General features: G+C 41.8%; 1 protein-coding gene across 3 annotated transcripts in view; it reads right to left on the bottom strand.

Moving 5' to 3' along the window:
- The window catches only part of REL (REL proto-oncogene, NF-kB subunit), a 69,028-nt gene that overhangs the window by 33,557 nt on the left and 13,933 nt on the right, over positions 1–21,538 (bottom strand). For all 3 annotated transcript variants that reach the window (XM_073339363.2, XM_073339362.2, XM_073339361.2), the window contains exons 4-7: positions 18,409–18,500; positions 6,927–7,067; positions 839–943; positions 295–507 (exon numbers count right to left, since the gene is read on the bottom strand). In XM_073339363.2, the coding sequence (XP_073195464.1) occupies positions 295–507; positions 839–943; positions 6,927–7,067; positions 18,409–18,500 (551 nt within the window). The remainder of the gene's footprint in view (positions 1–294; positions 508–838; positions 944–6,926; positions 7,068–18,408; positions 18,501–21,538) is intronic.

The raw sequence follows: 21,538 nt of genomic DNA, 5'->3' as shown, positions 1-21,538 counted from the left end.
AGAGTGTTGGAGATTAGGATGCTCTCCACTGTGTTTTGTGATGAAAGTTTCCAGTACTGATGTATGCCTTCTGGTTATAGTGGAAAGGGTCTTCCCAAATGTAGTTCTCATAAATGTGTGATCTAAAGAGCTGATACAAAAAAATCACAACCCACCACCCTTAATATTATTCTAAAGAAGGACAATGCTGGAGTGCCGTTACTAAAACCAAACTTTTTATGATTCAAGTTTGCTCTCTCATGTAATAATACAGCTTTGACATACTCTTAAGAATTCTACTAGTAGGAACTGTACCTTTTTCATCTGGTAGATATCTGAAATCCATTGACTCACTGACTTCCTGGTCAGAAGGCCTTCGCAGCTGCATCTTTACCGTAACTGGTTCAGAGATGTCTTCGTAAAATGGTGGGGTTTTGAATACAATAGCGACTTGACGGTGTACATCAGCTTGTGAGAAACTACCTTTGGCTTCCCACTCATTCCAGACAAATCTGACTTCTATATCATCTAGTCCACCAGAAACAGAAGGTACCAGTTAGTACAGAGAGAAAAAACTAAAACCTCTGGCCAACATTTTCAAACTTGTGGGCCTACAGTTAGGCATTAAGTCCTTATGTAGGCTCCTAAATAGCCTGATTTTCAGAGGAGCTGATGACCTATTGAGTTCAATGGGAGTTGAGGGTGCTCAGCAACTCTGAAATCAGGCTGCTTATTTGGGAGCTTAAGTGAAGGTTTAGGGGCCTAACTTTAGGCCTCCAAGTTTGAAAATGTTGGCCTCCGCAGCTGAATACATTTGAAATGTATTCTGGGAAGAGGGAGAGAAACTAATCACAGTTACCTTTTTGAACCTTGTCACACAGTAGAAATATTTCATCTCCTCCTTTTACACTTCCACAGTTCTTGTTCACACGACAGATTCTCAACTCTGCTGTGTTGGGAGCCCCTAGAGAGAAAACAGGAAATAGCGATAGGATATAAGGACACAAGAACAGCTGTACTAGGTCAGACCAATGGTCCATCTAGCCCAGTATCTGGTCTTTCAGCAGTGGCCAATGCCAATTATGTCAGAGGGAATGAACAGAGCAGGCAATTTGAGTGATCCATCCCATGTCGTCCAGTTCCAGCTTCTGGCAGTTGAGATTTAGGAACACCCAGAGCTTGGGGTTGCATCCCTGACCATCTTGGCTAATAAAAAAGAGAGAGGTCTTTATGGAAGTGCCCTGGGATGACTGATGGGCAGCTATTACAGCACTGTTATCAACATGAACGGATGTGAATGCAAGAGGTGAGTTCGAATGCACCTCTGTACTGGGCCTGGTATTAAAGTCTGTACTGGAAGGGGTGCTCCATCTAGCCCTCTCCACTATGTACGTAAGGCTTGTAAAGCATTAGTGGCTGCCATAGAATGAAAGTGCAGAGGAGAAATTCTGGTACATATAAACTGAAATGAAGGTCTCCATCCTGCTTGGCCTAACAAGGCAATAACAGGGGCAGGGACAGTGCAGTGCACACCTGGCATTCAAAATGCCCTCCACACGAAGGTAATTTGGAAACATGTTCCTAGCCCAAGATGAAATCAGTAATCAGGTGATGAAGGCAAGAAAGATGAAGGCTCTGGTCATGTAGCCTTTTCCTGTCTTGGGCACCAAACACCAAAACTGCTACTCTTAACCACTTATCTTCCATATTTATTCCAAAGCCAGCTCACATTACTGTTGCAAATATTTCACCACTTAGCCAGTGGTTGTTACTCAACATTACAGCAACTCTGACCCATAGAACTCGCATGCAAGGGTTTAGTCAATGACCCTTACACATCACTCTGGAGTTGCTGGAAAGGGTTGGGTCAGCAATTTGTGAAAGTGAAACCTCTTCCCCCCACCTCAGCACAGCAGATTATAGTTTTTACTTAGGGACGTACTTGGTCCTAAAACCGCTAAGTTCGGTCTAAAAGAGATCGGCAAATGAGGGTCGGGCGAGAGTCAATGAGTCTTCCTATACACTCACACAGCATCTACTCAGTGTGGTCCCAATCAGGGTTGGGATCGCTGGGCACTACCACTATAGAAATATTTAATAAAAATAATATTTTAAAAAATATTTAATAAAAAATAATTAAAAAATAGCAGCTAACAGGTTGTTTTTTTTTTAATTTTAACATTTGGAGGCAATGGCCAAATTTTTCAAAAACAGGATCCTAAAGTTAAACTCCAAAATTTGGATTTAGGCATCTAAGCAAATAGATGGCCAGATTTCAAAAAATACCCACCAGCCCCCAGTAGGGTCTACAGGAATTTCTGGGTGTTCAGTATTTCTGAAATCTGGCCACCAAGGCCCCAGTCCAGCAAAATATTTTGAAGCATGTGCTTAACTAAGCATGCGAGCAATCCCAGTAAATCAACATATGTACATATGCTTAAATTTACGCATGGGGTTAGGTGCTTTGCTGGCTCAAGGCCTCATTTGAGTGCTTAAGTATAGAAAATTCTGAAAATCTTGGTAATATTGCATATTATCATCTGTAATTCTATACAAGGGGCCAGACTGGGCTCGAAGACAACCACCACAACTTCTACTGACTTCAGCATCTGGCTAAAGATGTGCAGACACAGAAGGCCTCTGGCATTATATCAGTGCTCACAGAGGTACTGGATCAAGAACTGCCCTATGTAAGATTACCTCTGGTAGCCTCACTGTTTGTCATTAAAAATAAACCAATACAATTAAGATAGCATAACTGCTTAGCCCTGAGCAGCACAGCTGCTGGAGACCTGCAAAGCTTTGGAGTCTTCAGTGCTGAAAGTAATTATTTTATCTACCACAAGTCAGAGTTTAATATATTAACAGCAGCTTTTCATGAACAAATGTGGGATAAAGATTAGGATACTGTTTCAAATTGATATACTTCATAAATATAATAATTCATATATATCCAAGTAGTATGCTGGGCAAAAGGTGGTCCAATAAATTTATAGACTGCATCCCAAAAACCTAAATTAAAAGAACATTAAGGTTGCAAAGTCAAGCAGCTGAAAGTTAGGAAATCTCATAGTTAAGGCTGCATGTGCAACTGTAATTCAGCCCCTTTGTGCATATTCATTAGGATACAATCTTTACATATGTGATCACATGCTGGTTTTCCCCAACTCATTCAGTGCACAGGACAGACTGTGCTCACTGAATGAGCAACTCTTCAATATTTTGTTTCATCCTCATCATTTAATGTGTGACCACATGCCTCACTGCACACTTTTCAAAACCTTCTCTACATAACAGTACAGAATTAACAGCTTCCTCATGACGCTCTCAGCGTCATATCTTAGGGCTTTACTAACATGAATGGAATGGTCTTCACCAGAGCCCTGTGAGGTGAGGCATGACGACTAGCCCCATATGACACATACCCAGTAATTCTGGGTGCCAAATCTGAGATGCCTAGTGTCTGATTTTTTTCAGAGCATTTGGTATTATGTAGCACTTTGGATGTACAGAGCACAGCTTCCATGGACCTCAGTTGCAGCTGAGAGCGATCAGCACTTCTGCAAATCAGACCCCAGGTGTCTCAAGTTGGGTATTCAGAAAATGAGGAACACAGAGTGACCACCATGTGAAAATTCTGGTTTACATAACTTGCACTGCATCACACAGGAACTCTGCAGCAGAATCCAATACTCCAGGGCAGCATTCAGCTGCCTTTACCATGAAACCGTCCTTTCTGTCCCTGCGGTTCCCAGTCTCATTCATGTCACACTTTCCCCAAATGAGGCAGGTATCCTACAAAAGGCCTCCTTCACTACACAAGCCTGATTCATTCACTGAGCCACGACACATTAGCTCCATCACTCAATGAATCAGAGGTCCTGTGGAAAAACTAGCATGTGATCATGTAATTAAGGACTGTATCATAATGCATACACACAAGGGGGATGAATTAAGGGTGCATAAGCAACCTTAATTCTGGCATTGCCTAACTTTTGAGTGCATGACTTTGCAACCTTGATGTCCTTTTAACATAGGAAATTACATTCCAGAAAACTAAGTTTTTTAAAATGCAAATAAAAAAAAACCCAGAAATTCCACCATGTGGAACCGTACTGACCCCCAACACAGGTCATCAGGTTGTTCAGATCTACAGTACAGACCACTGCCACTTGAACAAAGCGTAACTGTTGTTTTCTATTTGGTCCAGTCACTAGAAGGAGACGAGACTCACTTTGCCAGTCTGTTTCACAACTATCTGATGACAGCAAAGGAATATTAAGACTCAGAAATACTGGGTTCAGTTCCAGGCTTGGCAGAGGAGTATTCTTCAGTGGTTATAGACCTTTCTATCCCTATTTTCGCTCTCCTGCCCCTGCCCCTGCCCCTCCTAGGCTCTCAGTGAAATGGCTGTAAGAATGTTTTTTTAAAAAACATACACCAAAAAACCATATTTCTCCCTGATCTCATTCTCAGAAATGGCTGAACCGTTTTAGCAGAAATTTCCCAGACATGTCAGCCTGAGGTAGACACCCAACATGGGAAATTTCAGCCTAAAATAATTAAAGTTTGGCAAAGTTACAAGCAACTGAAAACGGGAGCCATCTTAGCTATAGACAGTGCCACCTGCACTATTTTATAAACTGACACGGTCTTCGGCTCCACCTGTACCCGTTCAATTGTTTCCACTTTAAGTTCATACATTTCAAAAATGAATAAGTTGATGGAGACTAAGAATGACAAAAAGTGAAGACAAATTATTACATGAATGCGTGTGGGAAGAACAAAATATATGACAATGCAGAGAGAGCTATAAATATTTGTATTGCTACTTGTTTGAACAGACTTGCAACAGCTCTGGGTGAGTAATGTAGGTATCCCAAAGCCACTGACAAAACAAACTGTATTCAGATCATCTCGGTCTATAAACCATGAGAATATACTGAGAGCCACAGTTCAGTAGGAAGAAAATGTGTGTTACCTGAATAAGTTGGCTGTTTATTGCACGTATTCAACTGCATAATTTTGGTCACTTTATAATACTCTATGAGAGAGAGTGCATACACACTACACATTTTTAACCAAGGTCAAAACTTGACCTTTCTTAATTCTGTATGTCAGAACTAGTTTGAAAAGGTCAACAAATTCATGAGATGTCACAGCAATTCTACCAATTTGTGGTTGAAGTTATGCATCATGTTTTAGTTACACTACCACTAAGCTACAATGGAGGACTCCAAACACCCGTAATACAAAACAAAATCACACCTACACACACACACACACCATGATAAAACCAAAGAAAGCTTAGCAGGGACTGACGTCAACTGAAAGGCACTTGTATTTATGATCTAGCACAGGGGTCGGCAACCTTTCAGAAGTGTGCGCCGAGCCTTCATTTATTCACTCTAATTTAAGGTTGTGCGTGCCAGTCATACATTTTAACATTTTTAGAAGGTCTCTTTCTATAAGTCTATAATATAGAACTAAACTATTGTTGTATGTAAAGTAAATAAGGTTTTTAAAATGTTTAAGAAGCTTCATTTAAAAATTAAATTAAAACGCAGAGCATCTCGGACTGGTGGCCAGGACCCAGGCAGTGTGACTGCCACTGAAAATCAGCTCGCATGCCGCCTTTGGCATGCGTGCCATAGGTTGCCTACCCCTCATCTAGCGTATTTCTAAATGGTAGCTGAGAGACATTGCTTTTAGCTCTGTTAATTTTATCTCAACCTCACCAGCTCTGCTTTAAAGTCTCTGAACAAAAGATTGTGTAGCATTTCAACTGGCAAAAGTAAGAGATTTATAGCATGTTTTAAAAATAGGTAAAAACAAAAACCCTAGTTAGAACTGAATACTTCCATAATGGTTACGTCAATTCATAGCACAACTCTCCTCATCAACTGCACAGATGCACCTTTTTTCTAAATCAGTGGCTTCTACTAAAATAATCGGTCTCACGACCTACAAAACTTGGCACAGAAATGTCTTATCAGAAAGACGACAAAAATAATTGCCAAAGTCTTCAACAATTATTAAAGGCTATTCTGCAAAGGCAGGATATAAATATTTATATCTCATATTTCACACTCCTTTTTCAGACGATCCAGTTACAGTATAGCGAAGTCACTCAAAAATCCTCTGAAAAAGTTAATCCTTTGCAAAACACATCTGTTTGTGGTAAAATTCCATCCTGGATAGTGAGTCAGCACAAGGCCTATGCATCACTTAAGGGGCCAGACCCTGAGCTGTTCAAAACTGGCATCACTCCATTGAAGGCAGTGAAGCTACGCGAACTTAAACCAGCTCAGGTTCTGCCCCAGGCCCTCAAAATAAGGGTTGATGGGACATAAGTAGTTTAGAGCTTTGTGCTAATTCTCTACATGGGTGAATTTCACCCATAGGGCCTGATCCAAAGCCCCAAAGAAGTCAACAGAAAGATTCCCCAATTATTTCAAAAGGCTTTGGATCAGGTCCTTGGAGCACAGATCGAGCTTTATGGCAGCTAAGTCCAAGCTGGGACCTTTCTCAGCAATCTTTATCACTACAAAATATTTTAAACGCCTTGCCTACTGGAAACGGGGTTTCTTGTGGTTACTGCTGCAGTACGTAACCAATGGCCATGAAAGGATCTAACGAGTAGTATGACTGATACAGATACTGCACCTCCTACTACCCAATGTCAACATACCACTCACACCTTTGTTAGACCCATTTGATATCCAACAGGCATATACACAATCTACGGTCCATATTCTGGCCTTGGCTCTACGCACTAGGATCCAAAGCCAGCGCTAGGATCCTTGGCCCTGTGTTTGCATTAGATAGCGTAACAGAGCGAGAGAGCTGAGAGGGAAATGGCTGGGAAGATAGCCTGACCTCTGTCACTTCCAATACAAGGGAAAAGTTATCACTTAAAAGTGCACCTGTCCAGTTGGGATACTCACGGTTATCATAAATAGGGTTGGAGATGACAGGAGGAAGTGGTAACGTACAATTGCCATGTTCATCAGGGAGGAACACCTGAAAGCAGAGTCTCACGACATTGAGGTCATACTCATCAACATTGAGCAGCTGTTCTTCGGGCACTGCAAGGTAGAGAGAGATGGCAGAGTAAGAGTTATCACACAGAAGCAGCAATCACACTTAGAGAAATTGGGGTGAATCTCTGCTGGTAGAAGCAACAATGCCACCAGTGCATGGAGGATTCACCTGTGACGCTCACTAAACCCCACGTATCAATCCCTTGAATGTGGAACAGTAGCCTTTAACCCTTACTCTCTTCCAAACCTATTGTTAGCCTGAGAATAGTTTTATGGTCTCATTTAGCCATTCAAAGAATCACAAACCAAGTGCCTACAGTATCAGCAGACCATAATAATACTTCCAGTTCACCCATCCTCCAAAAACCTCCTACAAATTTCATTACCCCGTTAGTCAAGAGTGAAGCTTGAAACATGCTTGGACAAAAAACAACAAAAAAAAAACCAGCAGTGACCACACTGTACTGATAAATGTCAAACACTTGCATCACCGTTTTGGTGTCCGCCCCCACACAGCGTAGGAGGTGACACCACCCACCCACGCTGGTGACTTTTGGTATTATTGAAATAGTACATGCAGCAAATTCAAATTCCTCTGCCTTTTTCATTTGCAATTGTGATTTGAATATCTCAGTCCCTCCAGATCTCAGAGTTTAAAAATAAATTTGATCTTTTTCATTTTAAACATGGGATATTTATCTATAAATGCACCAGGATTTGAAAGTTAAAAATCAGCCCCTCTACAGCTTTAAATATTTTGGATCCAAACCTGGTGTCCTAACATGGGCAGATCCTCTCCTGACAGAGTTTTGTCAGTGTAAAGAGTGCAGGATCAGGCCCAGCTAATTTATCAGAAAGTCTAAGGCAAAGTTTCAAAATATAATATACATTAGTAGTAGACTTTTTAATTTAACAAAACAGGGTCTTTGTGAAGCAGATTTGGTCACTGGCACCATTTCACCCTGTAATCTGCAATTTCTGTGTTCAGACTATCTCAGATAACCTGCACCTGAACATACAGTGTTAGTACTCCCTGCCCAACTCCCCTTACCGAGAACTAGGGGCTGGATGCTGGGCCAGGAACAGATGGGAGGCAGCTTACACCTCCCTATTCAGAAGCTGCAGTGATCAGCACTGCCCCAGTTGAGGCGAGGATCTGGTAAGGAGGCCTGACTTGCCAGAAGCAGTACTGCAATCTACCGTGTAGAAGGTATACATGACAAGGGCAGTCCTCAGGGCTCAGCTCAATTGCTAACTGCTTCAACAGCTCAAGGGGCTTTGCACAAGCACAATCTCTGCAATGCATGTCCACCCCAGCCATGTCACTCCCAAATCTTCCTCCTCCAACGCCACACTCAACTTGCCATCACTCTGCCCCAGAATGCCCCTGCAGAGCTGGGCCTGGGCATAGGAGACCCCCAGCAATACAATTACACCTAGTTGGCTAACGCAGGCTCAATGCTGATTTGGTCTCTCTCCAAGCTCAAACCAATAGGAGTAGGCAAGAGGACTCAGGAGACTTGGAGGTGCACCTTGTAGAGTTTCTGCCAAATACTACCTTCATGGGAAGATATTTGTGGCCTCCAGGTGGGGCAGAAAGCATAGCCCCCCTACCCTGCAGAGCTCAGAGATCTATAGGAAAAGGCAATGCCAAACTTGTACACTCGGGAGAACGTGCAGTGGGGCAGGTCTCTGCTCCGCCCTGGTATGGCTCTTGAAGAGCAGTGCGTGGTGCCTGTAGGGCTTATGCAGCCCTTTTTACACCAATTTGCTCTTTCTGCAGCAAGTTCTGGTAGAATACACCAGCAACAAAGATGTTTGGGAATGACTACTGACTTGTTTCTGCTGCTAGAATTAGACCTGAAGACAGTTTTCTGCTAGGAGGGTGCAATGTGTCACAAAGATGGGATCTCTGAGCCCAAACCCCTTTCTCTAATTGGACAGATGGCTTCTCAACCTAGCTCAGGCCTAGCAGATGCAGCCCACTCATCCTTTTGATGTCACCTGACTGATATAAATGTTTAATTTTTTCCCTCTTAACTAAGTCTTAGGGAATGGCATATTCACTGTCCCAATGTCTCTGGTATCTCATCCACTCCCCAAAAACTTGAGGCAGTTAAGCAATGACATCTCGGCAGCATTCAGGTTCAGGGCCTGAAGTTGGTGTTTCAGCACTAGTCTTTGGTGATAACCCAGACCCTGATGTTGAGGGTTTCCCAGGCTCATTCCGTAGCTCCTGGATCATAAATTACTAAACTAAAGGCGGGCTCAAACTTTATCCAGATAACAAACCTCTCTCAGTGGATTTGAAGGTGTTAGGAACTGCTGTGGTTTAGCTCATTGCAGATATATGGAACCAGGCATGACAATCTGGATCTGGTTTCTGATATCGTACCATCTCAAAGCTGGGACCCGCAGCTGTGGATCAGCGGTCGCTACTACAAACTAAGGCCCCAATCATGCATTGTGGTTTGCACAGGTGCAGCAGTCTGCCCATGCACAAAAAGTTGCAAGATTAGTGCCTAAAGCAATTCCAGAGTTCCAAAAATGTATTAGATTATGTGGGAATTTATATGCTAATAGTAAGGTTCAAATAATATAATTTTCCCAAGGTGTAAATGAGCTTTCAAACTCTCACTGCTTCCTAATCAGTCCGCTTGACCAAGCTGTTCATTACCTTGAAATACAGAAAGGGTACAATGGACTAATAATTCCAAAATATGAAATCCATTTGAAGAACAGTTTTTACTGGAGACATCAGTGTTGTGTTTCCCATATTCTTAAAAGTAGTTTTAAGATTTAAAAAAAAAATCTGCCATTTGAAAGAGGAAGTGTTCAGTTAAGACTGATTCCTCTTGTCTATTTTTAAATTTCACTTCTTACCAGATGAACAGAATACAATGCAGCAATCATGTTCTCTTTTATTGCTTTAACTCCATCTTGTGATAAGATATTTTTAAAAAACCCCAAATATATGGGCCAAATTCCACCCTTGCATTAAAAACACACAGCTCTCATTAATGTCCACAGGAACAGCATTCACCCCTTGAGGACAGATTACAACCCAAATCCTTATTTTTGACCTGAGTGGGAATTAAGAGTCTGATCCTGCTCCCACTGAGTTTTGTCATTGACTTCAGAGGCAGGATCAAGCTCTAAGTAAAGACTATTTAAAAATAAACCAAAATGACAGTGTCTTATTCTACATGAAAAGCCAGATCCTCAGCTGCTGTAGTTTGCTGTAGCTACAGTGATTTCAGTGTTGAAGGAACCAGGCTGAGGATCCATCCCAAATATCTGAACATTCTAACATGTAGGAGAGGATAAAAAAAAAAATCTGATCCCACTGTGTTAGCCTCACACAAGTAATCCCACTGAAGTAGTCAATGGGAGTACTCACATGAAGTGCTCAGAAAGCAAAGGACTGATTGCATGTTGGGGTTTGGGGAGCACAGATATGTTAAGAAAAGCTTACGCACAACTTTATATTTATAAAAGAAAGTACCTAATCTCTTGGCTTCAGTTCTTCTTCTTACTTTTAAACTCACTGTTTTTAAATGGCACCGCACCTTACTGTCATCACAGGAACCAACCACAGGAGTTTTACAACTAGGCCTGGCCCATCATCATAACAAATTTCTTGTGACTGTCCATTCTAATTAAAACCTGGTCTCACTGCAGCTGAGTTCACACCTCTTAGGAGTTCACTTTCTGTGACTATTCTAGCACACAAATATACATGAAGGAAAGATTGTGAAAACAGTGAATTTTAAGTAACTTTACGAATATTGATGGAAAGCAAATTCTGAATTCATAAAATGCAGTTATTTGTGTCAGAAACCTTACTCATATGATCATAGAACAAAAAAGTCATCTGACCTATGTACACACACAATAAAAACCAGCCAATGCTATTCAAATTCTCACCAAGAACAGCTCACAAGCTACATGAAAAAAAGCTATTCAACTTTTAATTTTAAATTAATAAATTTGAAAAAAATGCAGCATCATTAACCCCAAGATTGTCTTAAATATAATGAGATTTCAAAAATAGTAAATTTGAAGATTTTTATCATCTGCTTTCTGGGTTTAGAGTCAAACTTTTGTCTACAATCATGAGAGCTAGAAATGTAGCTTACATTTTTAAATAAAAGATTATCTCACCTGTCACTTTACTCCTGGCACTGGGAATTAGAAAAAATTACATCAACTGTCCTGAGATTTGCAATAAAATTGTGGGAGTCACCAACACTGAAAATGGTTAGCTGCTTAAAATCAATATGCTACAAGAAAGAGGCTACACTCATTAATAAATGATTTTTCTATTAATTTGTCACTTCAGTGCTACTTACCACTGTTTCAAGAGATACTCTGATACAACTGCTGTAAAGAGATATTTATTTATCTGTGTCAAAAATAATAAAACCTGTAACAGCTCTCCACTTCTGCATCCATGCAGCTAGGGTGGAGACTAACAAGGAACTATACCTGCTGCAAGTTCCAAAGCCATTGACTTCAGCAGGGAGCCCTAAATTCCATCTCTGTATTGCAGCTTCAGTGACAACTAGTTCCTCCAAATGTCTGTCCCTCTTTTAAAAAAAAAAAAAAAAAAAAAAAAAAGGGTGGAAAATTATGCTACCTGGAAAGAGTAAATAGGATTATGGAACCCTCAACTTGAAGAGGTAGTAGGTGGACTATTAAAAAGTTACAGATCTTAAGAGAACAATTTATAAATCACTATTTAAAATCTATATGCTGCAATAGCTCCCCACATTTGAGGGCAGCATTTCCAAAAGCATTCAGCAGTGGACTAATTCTGCTCCCGCTGAAGTCAAACATTAGACCAATGCAGTTAGACCAATGCTGAGCGCTCTTTAAAATCCAATCCAAAACTCCAGTGATTTGTAGGAGTGGGGAAAATCAAACACAACAATGTGATCAGATTAAAGCCAGGTCTACACTCGACCCAGCTATGTCACTCAGAGGGTGCGAAAAATCCACACTCCTGAGCAATTTAGTTAAACCGAACTAACTGCTAGTGTAGACAGCACTAGACTTCTTCCACTGATCTAGCTTCCACCTCTTGGGGTGGTGGATTAGCTACACTGATGTGAGAACCCCTCCCGTTGCTACACTGTGTGTTGCCGTGCCGCTGTAGTGTTTTAAGTGTAGACTAGCCCTTAGGATAAACTTAAAATGTTTGTGACTTGAAAGAAACGTCTGGGGGCCTTTACAAATATATTAACTACCTCAAATTAATTGGCATTCAATTACCTCAAACTAACTGCCCATCAATAAACTTGACATAAAAGAAGTCAGTGTTTGGGTTGAGAGGCCCTAAGTGGGCAGGTGCACTCTGTATAAACTCAAGTTTCTGGGTGGTCTTCAGATGTAGCCCCAGTATAGAGCACAGAGCAGTAATCCAGTCTGGAGATGATCCACAGGCATGGATCACTGTGGCAAGGTCTGCTTCTGAGGGGAACGGTTGTCATTTCTTTTCCAAGAGTAGATGAAAAAATAGCACTCCTGGCTACTGCCTTCTGCTTGACCATCCAAAAATCAGGATCTATGGAACCTGGAATAATTTCCTATAGAAAAATAGTTGGGTAGTCAAGGGAAAGCTCTAAACAGATGAGAACAGCACAGTTATCCCCAAGGAGCTCCTCTGCCATCAATGGCAAGACAGACTGGAGAAAAATGGTCTGACTGAGCTAGCATGCTGAAAACAGAGTACAGTCGCAATGGCAGGAAGGACAAGCCACCCTGAGTACATGACTATGGTCTCGGACGGGTACATACTCAGGGCAACTAGCCCATCCTGCAGCTAGAGCTGCTCTATTTTTAGTGAGCTAGTTCAATCAGAGCTAGCAGGAGTAAGTCTCCTGAACCCAAAGTTACACTTCCAGTTTGAATACCTAAGGCCTTGTCTACACTACAAATGCTTTGTTAGTACAGCTAAACTGGCAGAGTACCCGATGGAGAGACAGCGTAAGTTGACAGGAGTTTTTCTGTCAGCATAGTAACACCATCCCTCCACAAACATTAGCTACACTGACAAAAGATCTTCTCAGCACAGCTGTATCTACACTGAGGCTTTTGCTGACAGAACTATGTAGACTGGGGGGTATGTTTTTTATACCCCTGACTGACAAAGCTATGCTGACAAAACTTTGTAGTGCAGACCAGGCCTGGCCTGGGAGGACTTAGGGGAACTGGGTTCAGTTTCTGGTCTGCTGCAAGACTCCCTGGATGACCTTTGATAAATCCGTTAAATTACACTGGGATGTTCCTTTGAAAATCCCACTCCTAATCCTTCTGTGTCTCAGCCCCCATCCTTAAATGGAGAATAATGCTTTGCTACCTCGCAAGGGTGTTGCTAGGATAAATCCACCAACTTGGGTGAAATGCCCAGATGCTACGGTGATGGGGCAAGATAGACAGAAAGGAACGTTCTCTGCCATTCTCTCACTAGCAATACAGCCCCAAGAGTTGGGTTCTATGGAATTATGCATCTCTGGAGAGCTCATTTTTCTTGCTTCTGTAACATTAAACTGCAAAAATTCTGGGCCTGATTCATCACTGTGTAATTCCAAGTTCCTGGCATAAATGTGAACCAACCCACTGGTAAAATCAAGCCCTTCTTTTTATGTCTACACTAATGCAGCTGCAGCACTGTAAGATCACTCATGTAGTCACTCTACGCTGATGGACGACAGCTCTCCCGTCAACATAATAAAATCACCTCAACGAGCACCGGTAGCTATGTTGGCAGGAGAAGCGCTCCCACCAACACAGCGCTGTTTACACGAGCACTTGTGCCAGCGAAACTTATGTTGATCAGGTGTGTGTTTTTTTCACACCAATGAGCGACATAAGTTTTGTGAACATAAGTAGTAGTGTAGACATGGCCTAAAGCTGCCAGAAGGACCAATACACTATCAGGTGAAATTATTTTGGGATTAAAGACTGAAGTTCTCTTGTGATGAGATTGTATAGGGAAAGTGAAAGGTTATTTGGAATATTGAAAAGAAGTATAGATGAGGTAGGTGCAGCTTGTTAGAGGTCACCATACCTGATTAATAGCAGACTCCTCCCTCCCACCCCAAGCAATAACATCAAGCTGACTTGTGGAAGCCACCCACTCTAGAACTGAAAGGCGGGCAACTCAGCATCTAACCTTAACGTGCATGGAAACTTCTGAGGCAAAAGTGCCAAGCTGCCAAAAGGCCTTGTGCTGATTTTATAAAATGCAAAGTGTGCAGAAAGGGCGGTGTTAAGAATACCAGCTTAATTTATCACGTGACACATTGTAGCCTCAGTAACTCACACAGTGTGCACATATTGCTGAGCAGAATTAAGCCTCTACCTCTCTAACAAATACAACTATGACTATTGTCCTAACGATCAAAAACTGTACTTCACTCACTAGGCCACATACATTCCCACTATGCAGCCAGTTCATACAGATTGAGGGCTAGACTCAGTGTTTACTCTCATCCCTGTGTAAGGGATGGCATGTAGATGCACTGCCTTGGGAGTAGCTCATAAAAGACTGACTCGAAGATACTCCTCTGAGACAATTCCTCCAAAACCCCTTTAGAGCAGGGGTTGAGAGTTATATTGCCCACTACCAGATTCCGCTTACTCCAGCCCTCGCCTCCAGACTGGTGCAAAGTTGGGGAGTAGATGGCTCCAGCTACTCCCTGCACCTCACTTGCAAGAGCAAAATACCTGGCATGCAGTCCCTGCTCTCCCCACATGCCTATGTAGGTCCTGCACTGTGTGCAGGGGTGGTGAAGTGAAGATTTTACATCCCTGCAGGGCTACGTGAAGTTAAGTCACAACTGCTCCTTCGAAGAGAGATACCTGGCCTTTCTGAAGGCAGAATTTGGCCCTATACACTATCAATGGGATTTCGCTACAGCAAACCTGTGGAAGAAACATCTCACACTGTCTCATGATTTTATGTAGTGCCCATCACCAAAAAAGCATCTAGGAAGCCAACTAGCCAGTAAAAACTAAAATTAATAGCAATGAGTAAGTCTGTCTCTTCTCCACACATATTAAAGTGCTTCGAAGGGTAGGAAAGCATTTTACAGACGAGGAAACTGAGGCCCAGAAAAGCTATGAGGTCACACACAAGTCAAGGGCAGAATTAGAATGGAAATAAAAATGACTGAGTCACAGTGTCCTGCTCTATGTAGCCAATTCTGTCTTTAGACAAGCTTCTCTTCCTGTTTTCAATCTAACCTAAAAACTGGAACTGAAGAACCATCTCCAAGGGAACTTATCCAGCAGCTGTCAAATGAAGCTCAGCTAGATCTCTTTTGAAGCCTCAGTTTAGCCACGTAGTGTCTCCTTTAGCAACAATAATTTTATGCTTCCAATTTTGTATACTAACTCACCCCCCCCCCAACTTCAAATAATTTGCAAAGTTTTCACTTTAAGCGAAAGTCCAAATTTCAGCATAAGATTAAACAGGAAGGAGTGTATGCATGGGGGTGGCGGTGGTGAAGGAATGAAAGGATTTCTCAAGCAAATGTAATTGGGTGACGATTGTGTCTCGCTCTTCTCAGTGGGTTTACCTAGTACTAATCAAACAAACTGGTAGGTTGTCATTCAGTGAATTTTTCAGTTTGAGAATTTAGGCTGATTGCTTCTAGTTGTTTTTTTTAAGAACATCACTCCTTTAAATAGCTGAGACATCCACTGCAGAGACTTCTGCTGTTTTGCACCTCACAAAATGTTCTGAAAGTTCCCTCTTAAAGATCCTCTCCTGTGTTAAAGAGAACTCTTGTGTTCATTCAGTGACTTTAGTAAGCCTTAGTGTAAATCAGTCCTATCAGCAGAGGAAAGTGGTAGTGAGGGGGCAGTGCAGGGGAGGTGGTCTTCAGAGAGTGTGGCTGGGGTAGGAAAGCATGGTGGAGGGGAAGGGGGTCTTGCAGAGCGTGGCTGGCAGAGGGAAGTTGTGGAGAGAGTGATGGGGGTGTGTGGGAGGGGAGCATGACGGTCATGTGTGGGTGAGTCTGTGAGAATGTGATGTGTGGGTGTGAGTGGGAGTTGTGGAGAGTGTGACTACTGTGAAGTGAGTGAGGGATCATCTATGAGAGAAGAAACGAAGGACGGGTAAGAAGGGGCAGCAAGGAGAGGCAGAACAAAGGAGAAAATGGGGACGACGCGGAAGTTTAATTTAGTAACTGGGGAAGGAAGTGGGTTCTCAAGACTAATCCACCACTTACTAGGCAAAACCATTAAAGTGAATGGGGGCCCTCAGCAGCATCCATTTGCCAAATTCTAGGGGGGAAGCCCATGCACATGCCATCGCCCAGCAGCCAGGAGGATGGAGCACTCTTGGTTTCTCACACTGGACCGCTCTGGCTAATAGTGCTAATCCTCTGGGAAACTGTGCTGAGAAAGATTTTTTCACAAATTCTTCACAATACATATATAGTCTTCATTGCAAAGTTAACTTGAGAGCTATAACTTCGGTGTTGCCCTGTTGTGATAATTAGGCCTACCCTGATCATGAGCTTAACAGTAAGAAGTGAAAGTTCATAAAAATGTCACAATAACTTATAACAATCAGTGAAGATGGGCAAAGGTGCAAAAGGGACACAGTAAAACTGAAGTAATCCAAACAAAAAGATCTGCTACTATAACTCAAAGACATGTTAAGACCATGCTTGCTAAACAAAAGCAGCGTAGACCAGAAATCAATGGTCCAAAACTGATGTGTCAGAAATCAGACCTAACTGGTAAAAAGAAATAATGAAAGGGTTAGGCTATTCCACCCATCATTTTATTTGTATTAAAAACTTCCCTCTTAGTGGCACAAAGTCTTTGTCACGTCAAAACAAAATTGCTTTAATGTTAATAAAAGTTATTTAGACTTTCAATACATTAACAACATTGAACTTTTTTATACATATATGGAATTTTTTTTTTTTTAAAGCTTAAAGTTAGGCATTTAAATCCTTATTTAGGTATCAAGGTTGGGATTTTCAAGAACATTTCAGCTTTTTTGACTTGTGGAAAGTTCAGTGGATCAGAAGGTGGTGTTAGCTGTGAATATAGAACAGGCTACTTGCTTTTCAATTTTGTGTTTCTGTTTGTGCTGTTTTCACAGTGAGGATATTAAAGAGGCCACAGGTATGTCTTTTACAGCATAAGATGGGCATTTTAAATGTGAAACTTCTAAACAGAAAAGTCTTCATGTACAAATCTGAATTCTTCTAACAGTTAGAGGAAACTAATCAAAGCAACAAGTGCAAGATATCCACTCCAGCAATTTAAAACTATAAAAATGGGAAGAAAATAAAGAAACAACAACATGTAAGTGTGGACATCTGATTTAATTTCTGTAAAGTTTCTTTTTTAAATAATGGATTTTTATTCACCCTGTTTCAAACACTCTGGGCCTGATGAATGCACACTCAAAAGTAAGTATTGTTCATGTGAATAAGGTTTTGCAGGATCAGTCCCTTTAGAAATCCGTCTTCACCACCTATTTGAGGCAGTCAGATTTCCGATATCACAAAATGCCATGGCAATGGATTCTGATGTCAAACACATCATTATGCTTTTACTATGGGATCAAGCAGCAGCTGTAGTTGCAAGCAAGTAACCTGTTAAACCCAAGTATCTTCCAAAAATAGCAGTAGAGAAACAAAAATATGATTAGGAAACTTGATTGTTGTATTGACACACTTTTTTTCAAGTTTGCCACACAGTTTTTTTTTCAACAAGTCCTGGAATAATTGATTTAAATATTTTCCTTGCCATGTTAACCCTTCACAGTTCAGCTACAAAACCTGTCATTAAAGTGGTGTGTCAGCAAGAAACTGCTAATAGTCTAACTCAATCTATGCCTGGCAGAGTTTGAGAGCCTCATTCATGGGACACTTGGAGGATCTCCTGGGGAAGTTTCCTCCTGCAGCCCAATGTCCTTAAACCAGGACCCTTAAACCCTTGCTACCTGAGAAAGGAGACCAGGGCTTTGGCAGCAGGGTTCCAGTGGGGATTTAAAGGGCCGGGGCAGTATCGGGGGCTGGAGCTTTGGGGCCCTTTAAATCCCTGCCAGAGCCCCGCCGCTGCTACCCCAGGGCTTTAGATTGCCATCTGGAAAAGCTGGTCCCAGTACTGGCTTACTTTCACCTCTGAGCAACCTACTGAACAGAATAATCACAGGATGAGAGTGAGGAAGGAGGGGGGGGGAAATAAAGAAGCTAAAGGGAAGAGATTTGACAGTATCTAAAAGCCTATATTTTAAAATACATCTCCATCAAAAGAGCCAGGGCATTATAATAAAAAGTGCTCGCAAATTAAATCGCTTTGCTGTCCAAGTTCTTTAACATGCATTTCAAACTGTTTATTAACAGCTACTCACCACTGAATGGATTGATCTTTCTTGCGATTCGTGAACAGATTGATTCTTTCAGGTCTCTCTTTTTAACACACTGAATGCCCAAATTCTGAAAACTAGAGCACATGTAACAATGTGATTAAAAACAACAACAAAAACTGTTTCACTTAATCACTGGCACAGATATTCGAAAGCTAAATTCTAATCCTCCCTGTAAAGAATCAAATTGTACGATCTTTTGTCAAAAATATATCTTATTAACAAATTGTGTAGGAAATAAAGATGGCAAAAGAGCTTTTAAAAAGATGGTTTTATATTTCCAAAATAAGGGTAATGACAAAAAGAAAAGAATTTACATAAAATAAAACAGGGGAATATTTTTTTACATTAAAAAGAGTTATCACTGGAGTTTGAATATAGTAACCTAGCAATGCTAAAAATATATAAAGGACCAGTGTCTCAACTGGTGTAAACTGACATAAAAGGAGCTACTTCAATTTACATCAGCTGAGGAGCTGGCCCACAGTCTCACACCAGGAAATGCAAATCTGCAACAGTATTTTGAAGTTAATTTTTATAAAGTTTGAAATCTCATCTAGTTATGGAAAAGTTCTAAAGAGCTACAGTTCCTCCTCATTTGCATATGACTACATCAAGTCAGCAAAGGAGGTGGGGGGAGTCCCCACAATTTGATTCTTTCCCACATGGAAAAACCATGACATCATCAAAGCAGGGTGGGGAAGTAGGAAGTAAGAATCTGAACACACTGTAATATCACTAGAACACAGGAGTCAGTTATGCCACCAGGTTCCGCTGCGCCTCCAGAAGTACTGGCAATTCCCTTCCCTAGAAACCCCACAAATACTCTTTACCTGAGCTATGCCTGGAGACTTCCCGAGACACTTCCTGATCACGTAGCACTACCATCTGTCTCTCTCAACGATGGGCCAACATTGCCCTGAAAGTTCCTCAGTCCCATCCTGCTACTGCTGAATCCATCCCTTTCTACAGAAATCCAGTCATCTTCCTTCCCCTTCTCTCCCCCACCCCCACCCACATTCTAAGGCCATACTGCAGTTAGAGAACTAACTCACTGAAGGGCTAATATAAGCCTCATTTCATAAAATCATAAGACTGACTGGAAGAGACCTCGAGAGGTCATCTAGTCCAGTCCCCTGCACTCATGGCAGGACTAAGTATGATCATTCTAGACCATCACAGACAGGTGTTTGTCTAACTGGACTGAATTCTGATTTTTTTAAAAAAATGCAGTGCTGTCTCATGATTTAATTAGATGACTTTGGTTCCAATTCTGGTTTCCAGTATTTAGGGTTTGCAGAGAATATTAGACTGCACTGTTATTGCTGTATCATTTTGTTTTATAGGGACTATTTTTTTAGGCCTTGTCTACACTACAAATGCAATTGTTTTGGGGGAAACCTGGATAGAATACAGTTGTTCCCCCAAACACAGTTAAAGCATGTTTCAGTGGTACAGATGAGATCTGGATCATGTCCCCAAATTACAATTTGACAGCCCAGCACTTTCGAACAATTTGGAGAGAGGGTTAAGGTCCCCTCCATACTACAAAATAGGGGCACAACTGTGTTGTAACCAGTTGTGTTTGTAATGCAGACAGGGAGTTAGAGAAAGTAGGACGCCAACTCAGAAAGCAATCTAAGCACACAGCACTTTAGGCTCTGCCTGTTGTACTATCAGAGCATTGTAAATTATAGTTGTCAATTAAATACATAACAAAAACATTATCTGCTACATAAAAACTGACTGCAATTATTCTACTGCTGTAGATTATTCATAACTATCAAGTACCAGTCATCTTGTGGGCCAAACTGGACTTTTAAACTAAAAGCTCCTTAACCAACGGGTACTCAAAACGTACGAAGTCTCACCCTTTTCTGAAATATGCTTGGGTATCACTGTAAAAGGACTGGCTAGTGACCACATCACTGCAGCTGAGCAGAGGGGCTGGAGCAGGAAAGAGAAACTGACGTAGCCAAATTGGAGGATTGGGCCAAAAGAAATCTGATGAAGTTCAGAGTCCTGCACTTAGGACGGAAGAATCCAATGCACCGCTACAGACTAGGGACCAAATGGCTCGGCAGCAGTTCTGCAGAAAAGGACCTAGGGGTTACAGTGGATGAGAAGCTGGATATGAGTCAGCAGTGTGCCCTTCTTGCCAAGAAGGCCAATGGCATTTTGGGATGTATAAGTAGGGGCATTGCCAGCAGATCGAGGGACGTGATCATTCCCCTCTATTCGACACTGGTGAGGCCTCATCTGGAGTACTGTGTCCAGTTTTGGGCCCCACACTACAAGAAGGATGTGGAAAAATTGGGAAGAGTCCAGCGGAGGGCAACAAAAATGATTAGGGGACTGGAACACATGACTTATGAGGAGAGGCTGAGGGAACTGGGGACGTTTAGTCTGTGGAAGAGAAGAATGAGGGGGGATTTGATAGCTGCTTTCAACTACCTGAAAGGGGGTTCCAAAGAGGATGGCTCTAGACTGTTCTCAGTGGTAGCAGATGACAGAACAAGGAGTAATGGTCTCAAGTTGCAGTGGGGGAGATTTAGGTTGGATATTAGGATAAACTTTTTCACTATGAGGGTGGTAAAACACTGGACTGCATTACCTAGGGAGGTGGTGGAATCTCCTTCCTTAATAGTTTTTAAGGTCAGGATTGACAAAGCCCTGGCTGGGATGATTTAATTGGGGATTGGTTCTGCTTTGAGCAGGGGGTTGGACTAGATGACCTCCTGAGGTCCCTTCCAACCCTGATATTCTACGATTCTATGAATGCACAGCAAAATTAGGCGGCCCTACTTCAGTGCCAGCTGCGTGACAAGGAGCAGGGGAAACAGAAGTGGGGGAAGGAGGGAGAGGAAAATAAAGGGAGACATATTAAAACCAGTATATTATCAAAGCAGGGTAGTACAAATCTTAACACAGCGATAGTCACGTGCACTAGTATAGTCACTCTTGGACAAATCCTGTCCCTGCCCGGATAGCTGCAGAAGGCCCTAACCATAGTTTAACAGATCACAGTCTGGATCCTGGTGTATTAGTTTTATTTTCTCACCAGCCTCCCCACTCTGCACAGTCTAGTTTGTAAACATTTTGTTTTCTCAAGAGC

The sequence above is a fragment of the Lepidochelys kempii genome, chromosome 3 (assembly GCF_965140285.1).
Source record: "Lepidochelys kempii isolate rLepKem1 chromosome 3, rLepKem1.hap1, whole genome shotgun sequence".
NCBI lineage: Eukaryota > Metazoa > Chordata > Testudines > Cheloniidae > Lepidochelys > Lepidochelys kempii.
Note: the sequence above shows the minus strand (reverse complement) of the source record. Positions and strands in the feature narration are given on the sequence as shown.